Below are 17,862 nucleotides of genomic sequence, written 5' to 3'. Positions count from 1 at the left end.
AAAGCCTCACCAGCCTCCAGTATCTGGTTGCAGTCTGTAGAGAAACCGAGCAGCTAGAAGCCACAATGGCCCAGATTGGGTCCTCACTGGGACTGCTGATTCAGGCCAATGTCTTCTCCTGCCTGGCTGTCTGCTACCTGCTCTTCATCCTGCTGGGAGGCGCGGTGTTCACCGTGGTGGAGGCTCCGCTGGAGAAGGAGCTGAGAGCTGAGGTGGAGCAGCTGCAGCGCTCCTTCCTGCAGGAGAACCCTTGTGTTGAGGAGAGTGAGCTGAGCGAGCTGCTGGGGAAAGCTCTCTCCGCTCACCACAGCCGTGAAGCAGTTTTATCGGCTGACGCTGATGAGAAGCACGATGAATTCATCTCATCTCTCTACTTTGTCATCCTCACTCTGACCACCATGGGTGAGATGCAGCATAGAAAATTTGTCAGTGAATGAATGAATGACTGATTATCTGTGTAACTATTGTAATAGAAATGCCCTTTAACAGGGGCCAAAGCCCAAATATGCTGAATTTAGAATACAAGACATGAAATACAGCAAATCCTCATATACGAGGGGCTGGAACCAGTCAATGTTTGACATTTCTGATAAATGAGTGTTGGGAAATATCTTTATACTCCTTTTTAAAAGCTTTTAATCTCATCTCAATCTTTCTCATTGAGTTTGGTCACTTGTCTCTCTTGTGATGGAAGTTTATGATGGTTGGGCTCGAGACTTAATGCCAGTCTCTCCTCTCTTCTGCCCTAGGTTCTGACTCTGACAGCCCTAAATCAGATGAAGCCAAACTTTTCTTGATCTTCTATTGCACCCTGGGAATCCCCTCCACCCTGTTCCTCCTCTCAGTCCTCTCCAACCTGCTCCTCCCTGTTGTCACCTACTCCCCTGTCCACCACCTGCAGATTTACTGGGGCTTACCCTACGGCCATGCTGCCCTCGTCCACGCCAGCTTCCTCTCCGTGCTCGTCCTCCTCCTCCTCTTCTTCCTCCCTGCCCTTGTGGTCTGTACAGTGGAGCCAGACTGGAGTTTCCTGGATGCTTTTTTTTCCTGCTTTGTCATCCTGAGCACCATTAGTGAGGGAGGAAAGTCGCTGGGGGAGAACTGGGGGCCGCTGGCCAATGACACACTCAAACTCCTCACCACATGTAAGAAGAAGAACATGCTTAAGTGTGTGTGTGTATCTGTGTATTCTTACATAGACCTGCATTAAATGGTTATCCTTCCAAAAAGCTGGAAGTAGAGTTTTGTTGTCACCCGTGTGCCTGTGTGTGTGTGCGTGTGTGTGTGTGTGGGAGAGGGAGAGTCTGGAAAACTCTTTTTCCAAGATAATATAGACAATCTTAAGTCTATATTGATTTGAAAATGATTTGTCATTGCACGACAAGTGACATCATGGAGAAGCCCAAATGAAGTATAATCTATTTCTAAATCATATAGGTTTATAGACACAACCTAAAACTTATCAGGGTATAATTAATAATTGTAAAGTAAAAATAATAAGGTATTATGACATCATTATTAAGGAAGAGAATGATGTCATGAAGGGGGTTTATTTATTAGCAATATGTAGCATTCAATAAGATAAGAGACAGGATCTACAGCAGAGATTTACATTTAGATTAACCAGTCAATGGTTATGGTATAATATAAATGAAAACAATATGGAAGGGCTTTATGTCAATCTAAAATTGGGTATTTAGAGCCCCCATTCTGATGATTATCATCTATAATATATATTTGTTCACAGTATTAAAGAAGTCAGTAAAGTAACATTGATCAATTCAAAGATAATCATCACAATCTCTTCCCCTATCAAAGTTCCCCTAACTTTAATTTGGACTCTTAATCCACGATGTTTCCAGCAACAGTGAAACATCTTGATGAAGTCACTGCCTACAAACCACAGACACACACACATTCCGAGAGCAGCTGGTGAACATGGTGGAACTTTTAGCAGCCTAAAATCCTCATAGTAATGTGAAGATAATGAACAAATAATGTAGGAATCAGTCTTGAAAAACAGGTGTCAGGTGAATTTTTTGAATATGCCTGTGGACAAACAAGACATTCATTTTAAAACCTAAAAAAAACAAAACTCTTTCTGTCCAGGGTATCTGCTGGTGGGCCTGGTGGTGATCATGACCCTCAAGGATACTATCCTGCAGATTCCCCGGGTCCGTGCGGTGATGAGGCGCTTCTCTGGTTTGCAGTATACAGAGCTGCAAGGTGTCCATCTCAGTGAATTGACATTAAGTGAAGACAACTGTGAGGAGGAGCCCCAGTACTCCCAATCCATCTGTACTATCTCCTCCACTCCATTACAGCTGATGAGCCCGTGTTCAGACTTTCAGAGACCCAGAACCTCAACTCTCAAAAGCACCTGACTTTCACACATATAATGTCTACATGATATCAACGACCTGACTCGTACAACTCCAATGTCAAAATATTGAAAGACTTGATGCTCTCGTCTTATATCATTGTGTTTAGGCCACCATACACGTAGAAGATGACTTCTGAATTTCAGTTTTACCTTCATCAGTCTTCCACTAACAAACTGTAGCTCATGTTGGTAAAGTGGCAACATTAAAATGAGCTGAATTAACAGTGAGCAGTTCCTCATAGCGCTACATTCATGGATGTTTAAGTATCACTGCATTACTGTGATACTGAAGAAAACTTTCAGGATAATTATTTGTCAAGTTCTGAAGCGTTTTAAACTGGTACAGGTTTGATCTTTACACTACAGCTTTGCCAGTCTCCCATTCACACACACATTACAGTAAATCTATGGGCAGCACTTTCTCTCTCACACATCACTCAAACACTGCTGTCACAGCCATCCGAGGCAATTTGGAGCTCAGTAGATTGCCTAAGGTCAATTAAACATGGAGAATGAGGCAGACTGGGACAAAACCACCTTCTGGTTAGTGGACGACCTGCTGTACCTCCTGTGTCAAGTATCTGAATTTTTATTCATGATAAAAATAGATAAGGATGATCTTTGAAAACTAAGTCATACTAAATACAAAATATTGATCTGACTGAATTACGAACATATGACTCAAGCTTTAACACGTATTGCATCAATTGGGCTGTAAATCGTTTCAAGGCCTCTTAGAGCTTTGTCACAGCCACAGCTGCTGTTGCGTATGCAACATTTGGTGTCCAAATACAATAATCTCCTATAGTTTTTATAATATACTGGCATGCACCTGTCTGCACCTCCTCTGCAACTCTCCTGCTGGACTTCTGCTCCTGCTGCTGCTAGACACAAGGTGTCTGAGAGAAGAGTTGCTGCAGTATCAAGAAGCTCTGCAAGACAAGAGAGGGGGTATCTTACTTTTTTACCTAAAAAGGGAATTTCCTCATCATCCTAATAAATTTGATACAGATGAACTCTGTCCTCCCTCTCCAGAAACAGAGTCCATGTTATTCTGGATAATCCGTAGAATATTTTTTATAGTTTTGTGGATTATCGGTAATGGTTGGTTAAAGGAACCTACAGCTGACAGTTTTCTAAATGATCTCTTTGCTGAATGGGTATCTGGTGTTACGTTTCTGCCTCAAAGCCTTTGAAATGTGATCGACCTTGCTTACAAGAACAGGCAGCGTGTAAAAGACTGACAACAAGGTGTCCCAATTTACTAGTGTACAGATTGAGAGACGACATGAGTTGACAAATTTAACCACCAATTCCAAGAGTAGCTCTCCATTTTAATCATAAATATGATGTTTGTAAATGCCAAGTAAAAGGTGCTGAGTCACTGAGGCCTTGTAGGCTTTTGTGCGGCTTGTACGGATAAGAAGAGTGTGGAATGACCCTCACACTGTTTGTACAAGGACTGTGTATTGTTTGGATTTTCAGTTTTCATTTTTAAAAACGCAAAAAATGTTGTTTAAATACACAGCGTATGTTTCACTCTAAATGGAAATTTAGGCATGTCTCTAATGATTTTCCCAAAAGGGACGTGATGTTGTGTGCATGTATGCATGTGTGTGTGTGTGTGTTTGTGTGTGTATGTGTGTGTGTGTTCTCTGCAGCACTCATGTAGTGGGGACCCAAATCTTCCTCCTTCTTCCTAAGTGATGAATAGCAGTTCCCCATAATGCAAATAACTTGATTTTAAACATGTATTAAGGTTGAGATTCTGGTAAATTTGGGGTGAGGTAAGTTTAAGGTTATAGGGATAGCCATTGTAATGTCATATGTCAATGTGTGTGTGTGTGTGTGTGTGTATGTGTGCGTGTGTTTGTGTGTGTGTGTGTGTGTGTGTGTGTGCTTATGAGTGTGCTTGTGTAAGTGTGTTGCTAGGGAGGGGCCAGAGCTGGTAGTGCTGGGCACAGGCTCAGATTCATGACAGCTTCCTACGATAGTCCTCTGTGACAAACACAGCCATAGTAGGAGAACACACAACAGGCCTCGGTTACAGCTCCCAGTAAAGCAGTGTGCACCTTCATATTAGATGGTTCGTTAAAGGAGCATTCACCCAGCATTAACGAACCAGTTTGAGGGATTTACATCAGTCCTTTAAGGTTCACTTGTAGTTCATCACTGTAGTTCATTACTCCATTTGAACAGCAATGTGTTGCCTTCACTGCCTATGGGATAATGTTGTGAAGTTCAGGGAATAAAGCTGATGAGTGAAAAAGGACACATTTTAGTGAGTGTTAGAGAGTTTTCTGTCCAATGTTTAATATACACTGTCATAAGAACATGGTTTCTTCAGTGGAGGAAGGTCTGGAGGGTATTTTAACTGTCCTAGCTTGACCCGAACCCCTCTCGCTTTATAAACTTTGAGGGCCAACATTCTCATAGGGAGGAAAGCTGTTTGAAACCAGAAACTCTAGCCCCTTACCCTTACCTACAATCACTTGCCAAATCCCAACCCTAATTGAACCTGAATCTAAGCTTACTCACTAACTAATTATTGATTTACGTTACGCAGACTTGCTTTTTGTCCCATAGATCCAAGTGTAAAATTATGAGAATGTTTTATAAAGGAATATCCTACACCTGGATGACATCCTCAAAACTTTTTTAGTTAACATTATCATTATCATCATATTTAAATAACATTGTTTTGTTGAACAAATCCATCAGAACACCCTCAAATTTGGAAAGCAAAAATTGGTAACGTTGTCAACAATACACATTAAAGGAATTTTTTAAACAAAATGTTCTGTCAAGTCAAGCCCAATCCAAGCATTCATTAAATCTTGCTTTGAGATCGTTCTTCCTTTGTTATCATTCAATGTTGTCAGAATGTTTTATGAAAAATCATTGCTTAAAACATCTTCTAGAATGTTTTTAACACATTATTTGAACCTGCAGGTGACGTTGGGCCTATCTGTGATTTCCCTGCTAGCTGGAGTTGCAGCATGTTTCAACAAAGTGACCAGGTGAGTGTTGTGCAGGTAGGAAATCAGGAAGAAGAGAACAGACAGCTTTAGCAGAGTGCCATGGGGGTTTCAAGAAATGAAGAGTGAGTGACTTGTAGGAGCTCAGGGGGCAGACTTCCTTTAGTTCTTTACACCAACTTTCTGACACTCACTTTGGCAGATGTAGTTATGCTGCATTAAATGTGTTATGCCCAAAATATGATATGTGAAGTGCTGGCGGAAGCTGAAGTACCACAAGCTTTTTCACTTCTGCTGGAGGTTAGCTACCAGTTTCCTCTTTCCACCTGTGTGCTAAAATTGGATTGTAAAGTTCTGCATATTGTAGCCACATAGATGAAACTTATATAATTTCATTTATTGGTCCCAGTAAGGGGATATTTGAGTGAAACAAAGAAATCTAATTGTAAAAGTGTTTTGCATGACAGAAAGATAAATATGAAGTATTTGTAGTCAAAATGGCAGAAAAGAAAAGTTTGAATATGAACCGTTACATTAATGTTCTGTTTTCACCTGAGTCACTGTTGAGGGCCTCCATCTCTTCCTTCTTCCAGTCAGCACTTTCCATATGAATGCTGTGGATTAGGGCTCATGGAGATGTGACTGATGGTCATGACAGTCTTGTGATGGCCGGTCATCAGACACATGAGTCTCCTCAGAGCAGAGTTAAATGCCACTGACAACTGGTATCAACAGCCATGCCTCTGAGACAAAATGCCAAACAATGACTCAAAGCATTGGCATAACTAGTTCACATCAGCCACAGTCAGTTATGAATGTCCTTGGTTGTTTTTGTTTTTATTTTTATTGTCTGCTGATATGGACGGTTTGCTAGGTGTTATTCTGTTGTTTATGCTTTCTGATGTTTTTATGGCATGTGTGCAGTGTTGTGAAACCAGCCAACCTACCAACCAATCAAACTGCCAAAACTTCCCAACTAATTGACCGAGAGGAGAGGTGAATGGCAAAGAGAGGGGAGGGGGAGGAGGACAGAGAAGTGAAAGAGGAGAGAGACCAGGAACAGTTGTGTAACCATCATGTTTCAGCTCTCTCAGACTGGTTGTCATATGACAAAAAAAAAAGAGACAGAGCGAGAAAGAGAGAGAGAGAGAGAGAGAGAGAGACACTTTTCTTTGCTGCGCCCTTCATCTCTATCAGACATTTTCTTGTGCATAAACACTTTAAACATTGACACAGTTTTCCATTATATTACAAACTGTTTCTTCAAATCAATGTTGTATGACAACATGTTGACATGTTCGATAAAATGCTGCATCTATGGCACTTCTGTCCAGCTGGAGGATTTTCAAAGGCCTAATGTGACATTCTGACAATAAAGCATTACAGTAATCCAGTCTAGTCCAACAAATGCATGGACTAGTTTCTCACAATCCTTCTGAAACAGGATGTTTCCTATTTTCCTGATTTTGCGTAGGTGGAAAAAAGCTGTCCTAGAGGCTTGTTTTATGTGTGGGTCAAATGGCATATCCTGGTCAAGCCTAACTTCAACGTTTCGTCACAGTGGAGCTGGAGGCCAAGTTCTCACCATACAAGGTCTTTATCTGAGATGTTTAGGGTACAAGTACAATGACCGCAGTTTTGTTTAAATATAGAAATAAAAAGTTATTGGTCATGCCGGCCATGATGTACTTGAGACATTCCTGAGGTTGAACTAAGTGATAAGATTCATCCTGCTTCATAGATATGTACAGCTGGGTGTCTGGTGTGTAACAATGGAACCGTCTGTGGTGCTTTCTGATGATGTTGGCTAAAAGAAGCGTGTATAAAGGGAAAAGTATCGGCCCAGGTACAGCACCTTGCGGAACTCCATGACTAACTTGTGTCTGTAGGGAAGAGTAATTGTTAATGTCAACAAATTGGAATCTATCTGATAGGTATATGACTTAAACCAGCCTAGTGCTGCTCCTTTAATCCCTACATGTTGTTCCAGTGTCTGTAACAGAATCTTATGAGCTATGGTGTCAAAGGCTGGACTGAGATCCAACAGGACGAGTTTAGAGACAAGTCCATCATCCGATGCCGTGAAAAGGTCATTCCTTTCACTTTTCACAGTGCTATTTCTGCGCTGTGACGGATTCTAAATCCTGACTGAAAGTCTAAATAATTGCACAATTGGTTAGCAACAGGGTTTTCGAAGATTTTGGAAATGAAGGGAAAGTTTGATACAGGTCTATAATGAACTGAAACATCTGAATCAAGAGTGGGTCTTTTAAGCAGAGGTTATGAAGTGGTGAAGTCAGCTCAGAAAGATCTATTGAAGAAAAATTATCTCAATATAAATCTGGTGCAATGGTTGGTTTAATCGTTTCCCCACTGGACATTGTTTCTTTGAATTTGCAAATATAATTTAGCATATTATTCTTGTTCTGTTCTACAGTTTGAGAAAATACAACAGCATGACTTTTGATTGGCATATGATTCCACATTTTTGCCGTGTGTGTCTTGTGCACTCAGAGGACATACATGTGACTTACTACTACTAATTCTGTAGACTGTTGTGTCATGGTTGCAGGAACAGCATGATCTTTGACCTTATTAATATTGTTGCATATGCTTGTGCTGCCTCTCACACTCTCTGCGCTTGGGACGGACAGCTCACAGGTGCTTGGCTTAGCCAGGCTATATTTACAAAGGTCATAGATGAAACTGTGGGGCATGATACCAGCAGGGATCTAATTACTCCCCCAGTGGTAAATCTCAAGCGCATGTTCACCCATACCCAGAATTTCTCTCAGTTGTTTATACCTACACACACACACACACACACACACACACACACACACACACACACACACACACACACACACACACACACACACACACACACACACACGCACACACAAGCACTAAATCCTTCGACAGATATGACCGGATGTACTACTTATACTTGCAGTCCCACACAGTCGGATCCCACATTCACTGTTCCAGTATCCATCCGTTGCTAAGTGATGCAATGTCCCTCCATCCTCCCTATCTTCCAGCTGTTTTCACTGGAGGCCCACTGGGCGACAGCTGCATTTGGGTAGGGTAAAAATAAAGAAAGAATGAAGGAAGAGCAGAGGTGAGTCCGCATCTGGGAATAGCAGTTTGTTGAATTGATGTTTTCCAAAGGTACATAAAGTTGAGGTGATGTTATCCAAGAAAATATTCTGGGAATTGCCTATCCTGGTCCCTAATGATTTAGTGACAGCTCTTAATATGGACATGAATTGTGTGTGTCACATTGAATAGGAGGCTGGAGGTTTGTCATAGTAGTACCTATAAGATGAAGTTATTTGTAAACGTCCTGCCTGTAGGCCACTCACCAGTTGGTGTGCATCCTGCTTTGGAGTTCAGGGCATTACAATGTCCACAGAGTGAAGGTCAATATTGACAGGTGTCCTCAATGCATACCTTGTTTTTGTTATTTTTACTCATATGAAAACAATGATACTAATGAAGATAGTACAAAACCTCAAACATGGGAAGCACTAATAAAAGATATCAGTGTACTCCTGATTGCAGGAAGAAGTTGGGTAGTGCAAACGCTCTGCCAGGAGTCCTAAACTAAATAACACATTTGTACTGTCCAATACTAACCATTCGAGCTCCAGAATTATACTGTCACAGTAACTGCTAGTTTGTTTCTTCCTGTGGTTTAAAGTAATATGGAGTCCCACAAGGCTCAATATTTGGCCCGGTGGTATTTCATTTGTAGCCTATATGCTGTGTCTTGGCCATGTTATATATCTTTTAAAAAATTGTGTTCAAACCCATTTTTTGTTGGAAATACAACATACTTATTTGACAATTCTCTACTTCATAATTTACATTCAAGCAAGGAAATAGAGAGGAAAGGAAGGATCTTGACTGTGTCCGTCTAGCTTTTATCCAGGACACAAATATATTAAACTATTTTCCTTAACCAGTAGTTACTACAACTGAATATTATTATTTTCATTACAACAACCAATACAACCTCAAGTTAAATATGTCCCTAATATTTCCTTATCTTCTATTCTTTATTCAATTATTTTTTATTGCCATGTATGTTGTGAAGCTCTTTCTAACCTTGTTTAAATAAGAGCTTTACAAACAGCTATTATTATTATCATTACCATAGTTTTAGCATGTAGATAAACTACAGAAAGCAGCCAGAAGTCAGAATGTTGGTATTGGTTTTAAAACACTTTCCAGGTTCCACAGATCAACTGCTACCATGACTGCAACTGAATTCTGATTGAAGAAATAACTAACAAAGTTTCGGCAATTGTCTCACTACTTGGACCGCAGACAACTAACTTATAGCATTCGGTAACAAATCTAGGAAGTATTTTGATCCAACTCTGAACAATGCTCCCAAAAACACAGCCATGCACTACATGCACTATAAGAGAACAGACTCCCCCCCTGAAGGTCCGGGTTCTGCTCACAATGGGAGATGGACAATGTACTACTGCTCAGCACCATCAAAAGAGTCTGGGTGCAACCAGGTCAGGTACATCCAACCTAAATAGATAACTGTAAAAAAACTGCAGGACTGAGGAACTGGCCTACTCTACCAGGATAAACACATCCAACATGTAAACAGCTCCATATAATGAATGGTTGAGATGATGGTTGTAACAATGCTCTTGTTGTTCTGTTTCTTTTTGTATTCATTGATCATACTTACCACAAACATAAGATGGGAGGAATTCTCCTTTTCCCATACCCCTTTGTTTTGGTTGCGCATTCTGTTCTGACAGTCTTACTATGTTTTACAAAAAAAAAAAATCCTTGTATATACAACAATATATCTCCTAGTCTCCATTTTGTTTTCACAGAAGAAGTTTCATATTCCCTAGATCACATTCAAGATCCAGCAGTGTGGAACACCTGTACTTTCTTTTAAATGTATTACTCTGTATTTAGTGATGTCTCATGCATGTTTCTTGAAAAATGTTGTAGTTTAGTATATTTTTATATGCATATCTGACACACTATTAGTGCATACCGGTGGAGCTTGAAATGTAATTCTCTGTCGACCTAAGAGCATTTCTGTGTTGAGTTTATCATTATTTATCATCCATCTATTATTTGCCAACAAGGAGAGTCACGTAGCCTGACATCCATGCAGTGTAGCCGTATCTTCCCACCGCAAATGTGGGGAAGAATAAACAGTGTATTCTCTGACTATATCAGCATGTGCAGTGAGTAAAGCAGTGGACCATGACAGCTTCTTTACGCAACCACAAAACAAAAGTCTTATTACTGGGGATTGCGACAACTGAGAATGTTTGGAACCAGATAAAAACACATTCAGAGACTGACCCGGTCGTCCAGATGGCTAGTAAGAAAACTGGGATCCACAGAGTCAAGAGATGAAATTTCAAGATCAAGATTAAAAAAACAATTCATGGTCAACCCTGTGCTTCCCAGAGTCGCAAGAAACACAAAGGCCTGCCCAGCAGACAGACAAACAGATTAAATGAAAATGAAAATATATATTGTTGATAGGAACTCTTTAAATGAATGTTTATCATCCAGAGTGTAAACATGGTGCCAGCCCCCTCCCCCCTCTGTGTGTGTCTGTGTTAGGATGCAACATTATATTAACAGCTGCTCTGTGTGTCAAATTATTATTAGACTCAGAGCTAAACTGGAAAAGTCCCTCCAGCTGAGAGGGACCCATGACAGGGGAAACTTTCCCGTACAGTTCTGTTCTGTGCTCAGTCCACAATAATAACCCTCAACATCAGCTTCATGGGAACTCTGTAATCACTGTTTGGGTTAAGAGGATTTGTGCATGTTACTGTTATGACTTCCTTGAGTTAGATGAGTCATCTGCAGCAGTCAGATTTAGGCAGGGAGGAAATGCCATTTCACTTTGTCTAGCTTCATTATAAGCAAGCAAAAACCAAAATCACCTAAAACTTAATAGAACTTTTTCAGTTATGAATGACCGTTTTCTTAAAATTAGGCCTTAGAAGATGGAACAAACAGTTTATTGCAGGTGTTGATGACTTACTGTTGTGAATATTAGCTAAATAACCTTTTACTATCACTCTATTGGTGCTTTGTTGACTACAACATCACATATTTACAGTATCTCTTTATTATTGCTTATGTGAAATGTTGTAAATCATATTGCCCACAAACCATTTGGGCTACATCAAGCCAGCTCTAACAAACCTGGGGGAAACAGGAAGTCTAGACCTTCAAGTTTGAAAATAAATATCAGTTTTCAAGCGTTTTCATATTCAGTTGACCGAATCAAACAATGAATTAGGTCAACTTTAAGCATACATTTTTGACTCATCGGTTCAGTATGCAAGATGTAGAAGTAACTTTAGAGAAAAAAAAGGTAATTTGTCATCAGAATGATATAGACAACACTTTTCATTTTCTTTTTCGCCTTTGCCTGGTGGTTGTAATATTGTGTCTTGAACGAGGTGGAATTTGTACAAATGTATTCCACTTTTGTCGTACGATGTAACGGATGGATTACATGAATATTACAACTTTTATTTGAGTCTTTTGGGGTTTTAACACTTTTGCCTATAATACCCCACCTTTCGTCTTGTGGACAGAGCTCTGGCTTTTATTTTGTTGCTAAATAAAAGTGCTTTGCTAAAACACCTCTGACGTGAACGCTCTTCGTGGGTGAGTGTTTTATTTTGAAAGTCCTCCGTGCTGCTGTGTGTGTTCCGGGGCGCTTGACAGCAGCAGCTCTGCACAGAGGTGCGTGTTTGGTCAACGGACTGTGAAACAGGGTCGGACCCCGGTGAAGAGTGGAGCTGTCAGAGAAGCAGGTGGCCGTCTGTCCATCCAACTTTCTCTGCAGGACACACGTTCACACCGAGAGGAGACAATGATACCACCAGTCTGACCATGACGTCTGTGTGGAAGCGGCTGCAGCGGGTCGGGAAGAAGGCTTCCAAGTTCCAGTTCGCCGCCTCGTTCCAGGAGCTGATGATAGAATGCACTGATAAATGGTGAGAAACTGTCACAACTCTTTATCTAGCATGGTGGAGCCGTGCTGTGTTCGTGAAATGGATTGAGAGCCGTGTCGTCTTTCTGCGGTGGCACCAAACTCCACTCAGAAATAGTAACATTTAATTATTTCTGCGGAATTATGTGCGCAATACAAAACAAAATGGCCTTTGAGGGACTATTTGGACGCTGTTCCGTTTTCCAGCTCACACAACGAGCAGGACTTTTGTTAGTGAAAGGTGTTGGTTGAGTTGTTATCCCATTATTACATCGGTATACATTCACAGAGGGGCGGGACCGAAGTCCTGAAGTGTTCGTTAAAGTTGCCACTTGAGCCTCATGACAGATATTCACGATCGTGTCTGGATCTCCTGCTTATAGGACAATATTCTTAAAAAGTCTGCATCCTCACTTCATCAGTAGATTGGATCGAACTGTACAGACGCTCCCTCAGAAGGAACCTTATACTTCCCTTTAGGGAGAGCACGCCCCACTACTTCCGCGTCTGTTGCTTTTAATATTAAGCCAATGCATGTTGTCACTATGTGACATGGCACCCTGTGTACTGGGAGTCTTGTAACCAAGTTGTATTGGCATGAGTGATGATATCTGGGAGGACAGTCCGAGTCAGGTGCAGGGAGGATGTGGTCATCATCAGCACCTCCAGGATTTCAGATTAAGGTGGTCAAGCCCCCCCTCACACGGCCTGACTTAAATATATGTTAAGTCAGGTTCAAACTTTTTTTTGTTTAGCCGATAATTGTCTCTCACTGTTGCTAGTTATTTGTTGTTTACAAATAAAAAGGGATCCCACAGTGTCCCGGGGGGATGTGGTGATTCAGAGGAGTACTGACCCACTTTACTCAGCTATCACATTATCACATCCTGGTTTCTACATGTTATTCACTTGTGCTAGTCGGTTAGTCTTATCAACAGGAGAATTAGAAAAATGTTCATAGTAGGGTAATTGTTAACATGATCTATATGCACATTTAAAATTCAACAAAAATTGGCTTTCGGGGCTTGGTTACTGTCATTTTGTCGACAAGATAATTAATGAACGAATTGAAAAACAAATTTGCAATGAAATTAATAATCTGTTGTAATGTAGTGCAGCATTAAGCTTGATCTAAGTTTCTTTGCTAGCTTCAGACTGACGCTGTTATTAGTTCCCTGTCCAGCTCCCCTGGTGTTTAAATAGCATATGCTCTTGCGTCACCCGTTGGGTTGTGAACTTCCATTTTGACATAAATGGCATACACTTTCTTATAGTTAGACACAAGCAGCAGAACTTTTGCCTGGACAGATATACAAAAATTGTAATTGATACCATTTTTGGCTTATTTAAGGCCATTTATTTCAACTGGAGGTGAATAACAGATGGCAATAAACTGCTGCCTGTGGGGCGTCAGGAGACACTATGATGAGATTACTGCTACAGAAGAGCTAACCCTTTAAACGTGAATGTTTGGTGACTGACTGATGTTAACGAGCTCCTACCTGTCTTTATGTGTGATCATTTTACAAGTAAATACAGCTGAATTCAGAGCACAGCTGTCATTAGGATTCTATAAGCGCAGCAGCTTGGATATGGTTGTGAAGGGACTGATGGTTAACATGCTGTGTTAATGGGCCATGTCTCAGCCACCGTTTCATACTTGTTCCATTGTCTTGACAACAGCAACAGAAAAACATGTCTAAAAGAACAGCTTCACTGTGCATTTGTCGTTTTTATTTTTATATATTGTATATTTGAGCACAGCGGAGCAAGGAGACAAATGGCTGAAACCAGCTAACATTAAACAGCAAGAGATGATGATATAAATATACTAAGTAGCCTATAACATCATCTAGCTACATTTACCAGTCTTTCCCAACAGGGTATAGATACGCTCCAGTAAACTTAGTAAATTCCAAACATTGACCACACACGGTCCAGACATATACATGGTTGTTAAACCCTCAAAACAACCAGGAGTAGGAAGAAGATGATGTGGTGTTTCTTCTTAGATCAAATATTTTGTCATTATTTAAACAAAAGAGTCAGTGTGACTGTGTCAACAAAATAAACTGAAAAAACTGCAACTGACCAACAGAGCAAGCTGTGCACATGGTGTTGGGGGGGGTCAACAATCAATCAATCAAATTTTATTTGCTTATCTTATATTCACAAATCACAATTTATCTCAAAGGGCTTTAACAAGGTGTGACATCATCTGTCATTAACCCTCAACAAGAGTAAGGAAAGACTACCCCCCCAAAAAACAGGGGAAAGAAATGTAGAAACCTCAGAGAGAGCCACATGTGAGGAGCAATAGATGCTGCGTTAAACTGAACACATCAACATAATTACTATATTTACGACACTGATTAGACGTAATAGTTTATACTATATAGGAATGATGTGTCAATCTTAAAGTATTTATACATAAGAAAATGTCTGATAGAGATGAAGAGAGCATAATGGATAATTAAAATGGAGGAAAAACAGGGTTTGCAGGCATTATAAATGGTCACAATCTGAAATGACCACTCACATCTCACTATGTGACCTCTTGTCCTGTGTGGTTAGTGTTTGAGCTGATTGGCTGACAGCCTCAGTCTTGGCGAGGCAGGAGTTCCTTTAATTCCCTTATCATTACGCAAGGAACAGTCAGCATGTGCTTCCAATCCTCCAGCCCTGGCTTGTTTAGTGACCCACCTTCCTGTCACTCTGTTTATGCACTTTTCATGACGTATCATACACAGCGACCAGTTTAAACATGTTTTTGTTCCTGTTACTTACGACACAATGTGTGTTTAACCACGTAGGCTTGTATTGATATACTTTGCTTGGTCTGTGCTACAGTTATGTTCCCTATCAGGTATAAAAAATCAAGGATTGACACATAAAATGTTTAAGCAAGACTGAAATGGGCCTGTGAATGTAAGATAGACAGCACAATTTAATTTGTTGCTTAAGTTTATTTTGTCATTTGGTTGTGGAGGGATCTTAGAGTTGTGAATCCCTCACGTGTTCGTGTTCCAACGTGTGTATAGTTACCGGCTGCTGTTTTCCCTGTCCTGGAGAAGATGGTCAACATTCCGTCAAGCCTTTCATCCACTGTTGGCATCGTACTTAGTTAAATGCCCACTCAGTCCTCTTTCGTTACTTGGTATTATACAAGAGGATGGTGGACTGGGCCCAGGTCCCTGCTGTCAGTTTCTGCTGCGGCCTAAGGATCTGGTTGTTATCAGTACATAACTGGTGTTTGCCTTCCCAGGAACTTGAGAAGCATTTTTCCTGTCCCTTCCATGTGTCCAAAATTAAACCAGTTAAAGGGAGGCACCTGGCCTCTATTTGTCAGTGTAGGTCACTAAGGACGAGGACAGCAGTAGTTGAGAAGACGGGAAGTCTGTGGTCCGCACCAAATTGGTAGGACTCTCCAATGCAGTGCCTTGAGGGGATGTACTATCATGTCAGCCACCTCTGTCAAGGTTCTTTTTTGCATTCTCTCTCATATGCCTCTGGTTGTAGATCCACTTACCTTGCAGGTAGCTTGTTGTTCCCACTACTAGCATCAGCTTACCTCGTCTGCCTGTATACATGTTTCCCTCCTTACCCTTTTAGGATATAAAGTACTCGTGTAGTTTTAGCTTTCCAGTCCAGCTTACAAATCTTGCCTACCTAATTTAGATCATTGTCTGTACCTTTTTAGCCTTCTCCTCACCTGATTTACTTGGTTATTAGGGACCTTGCCTGACCTAAATAAAGTCGTCCTTGAGTTGCCTTTGACTGCATGTCTCATAAGTCTAGCTATTAAGTCCAAACATTAGTAAAATACAATTATTTTTAGCCAGTACCTGAGGCTCTCGCTTCGCCACAATGATCAACTTGCATGATAGCTCGTTCATGTAAACAAGACCCCAGCTTAATGAAAAATATTCCACTTAAAGGAATGAAGGCGTTATATTGATTAAATCCATCCAAGTAAATACAGCTGAAATCACAGCACAACTGTCACCAGGATTTATAATTATCTCATAACTTTAAAGGATTTTCACATAAATACAGCTTCATTTAGATTTACTATCCTGTGATTACGACTCAGTAAGTAATGTATTTGTTATCAGTCGTTTGTGGGTTGGTGGCTGTGGCTCAAAAGGTAGAGCAGGTCATCTCCTAATCAGAATGTCGTTGGCTCCCCAGATCCTACAGTCTGCATTCTGTGACTTTGGGCAAGATACTGAGTCCCAAATTGCCCGTGACGACCTTATCAGCGTGTGTGATAGAACAAGTTCAGCACATAGTAGCACTGTATGAATTTGTGAATGGGTGAATGTGACTTGCAATGTGAAGTGCATAGAGTTGTTGATAAATGACCAGTGCTATATGATATTATATATATATATATAGTCTATTTACTATATGTGAGTATTAGATCCAAACAGCCACACTCGCAGCCTTAGGGAAACTCCAGCCATCATAGAGAGGAGGGAGATGTGCAATAATTAAAGAGAATGCGTGACCTCATGCAGTCTTGTTGTTGTTGTAAAGTCCTAAAAAGAAGAATGGGTTTGTTGGGATTTGAAGCTTCTCAGGAATATACATTTGTTGGGGACCTACAGGAGACAACACAAAGAGTGCACTTGTGATAACGACAGGCTATGACAAGAATGTGTAAAATGTGGACCAGCTGGACGCACGCCCTTTACGACATTAGTGCGTTCTATGTACGACATGTATTCTGTATTGGGAGGCTGCACTCTACAAACCACTAATTTACAGTCTACATGAGCTGAAAAAACACTTTGTACGTTAGTAGGTCAGCCTGTTGCAACATCGAAACATGTCTGTGATAAATAGCGCAGCAGGTGTAGGATTTGCTTTTAAGTCCCTGTTAAGATCAGCATGGCAGGCATCTATTTATGTTCACTGTCTCACTCTCACTCATCTGTTGCTCACAAACTTTCTCACCAATTCAAAGATTGGTTATCCGAGCCATGTGACATAAGAACGAGGCCTACAGGCACACTGTTGTCATGACAGTTGGACCAGTACGACAATGTGACAATATTGATTCAGTCTGTTTTGTATTGAAGCAGCTGGTATTTGATCATTTGCATCAATGTCCAATTTGTACTACGTCATTTACTTGCTGTTTATTCATCCATCCATTAATTATGTTTATTTATAGCTTTTTGATAAAGCTAAATCATTTTTTATTATATTTATTGATTTATTACAAGTGGCTCCCGCCACCAGGTTTTGCTGCTGCTGCTGAGTAAGAATTGATTGAAACAGAAGAAGTAGGGAACTTATTTTGTTGTTGTACATGTGTCGTATGAGTGAGAGAAAGAAAAAGTGGTGGTTTTATGCAGCAGAAAAAATTGTCTTTGTAGAAAGGTCTTGCACATTAATACAATAGTCCTGCAGTCTCTGGCAGCAAGTAGAACATTATTATATTCATATCTGAAATGTTCTTTTTGATTAGGAATAATTTAATT

At 40.5% G+C, this 17,862-nt stretch overlaps 2 protein-coding genes across 2 annotated transcripts in view; both read left to right on the top strand.

Annotated features, from left to right (window-relative positions):
• The first annotated feature begins 48 nt into the window (after positions 1 to 48).
• Positions 49 to 2,490, top strand: kcnk7 (potassium channel, subfamily K, member 7). Its single transcript, XM_062384428.1, has 3 exons — positions 49 to 402; positions 750 to 1,145; positions 2,110 to 2,490. The coding sequence occupies exons 1-3, from the start codon at positions 66 to 68 to the stop codon at positions 2,382 to 2,384; spliced, it is 1,008 nt and encodes a 335-aa protein (XP_062240412.1). The 5' UTR covers positions 49 to 65; the 3' UTR covers positions 2,385 to 2,490.
• Positions 2,491 to 12,141: 9,651 nt separating this feature from the next.
• Positions 12,142 to 17,862, top strand: part of ehbp1l1a (EH domain binding protein 1-like 1a) — a 39,177-nt gene continuing 33,456 nt past the window's right edge. Inside the window, exon 1 of the mRNA XM_062383663.1 lies at positions 12,142 to 12,377. Within this exon, the coding sequence (XP_062239647.1) occupies positions 12,274 to 12,377 (104 nt within the window). The 5' untranslated portion in view covers positions 12,142 to 12,273. The remainder of the gene's footprint in view (positions 12,378 to 17,862) is intronic.

The sequence above is a fragment of the Platichthys flesus genome, chromosome 24, assembly GCF_949316205.1.
Source record: "Platichthys flesus chromosome 24, fPlaFle2.1, whole genome shotgun sequence".
Classification (NCBI taxonomy): Eukaryota; Metazoa; Chordata; class Actinopteri; order Pleuronectiformes; family Pleuronectidae; genus Platichthys; species Platichthys flesus.
The sequence above is the reverse complement of the archived record's forward strand: the minus strand, read 5'-3'. Positions and strand labels throughout refer to the sequence as shown.

What these genes read in the sequence shown, in the direction of transcription:
- kcnk7 (XM_062384428.1), top strand. Translation starts at nt 66, where the DNA reads ATGGCCCAGATTGGGTCCTCACTGGGACTGCTGATTCAGGCCAATGTC. An exon ending in CCTCACTCTGACCACCATGG is followed by an intron (nt 403 to 749) that starts GTGAGATGCAGC and finishes CTTCTGCCCTAG; the next exon opens with GTTCTGACTCTGACAGCCCT. An exon ending in ACTCAAACTCCTCACCACAT is followed by an intron (nt 1,146 to 2,109) that starts GTAAGAAGAAGA and finishes CTTTCTGTCCAG; the next exon opens with GGTATCTGCTGGTGGGCCTG.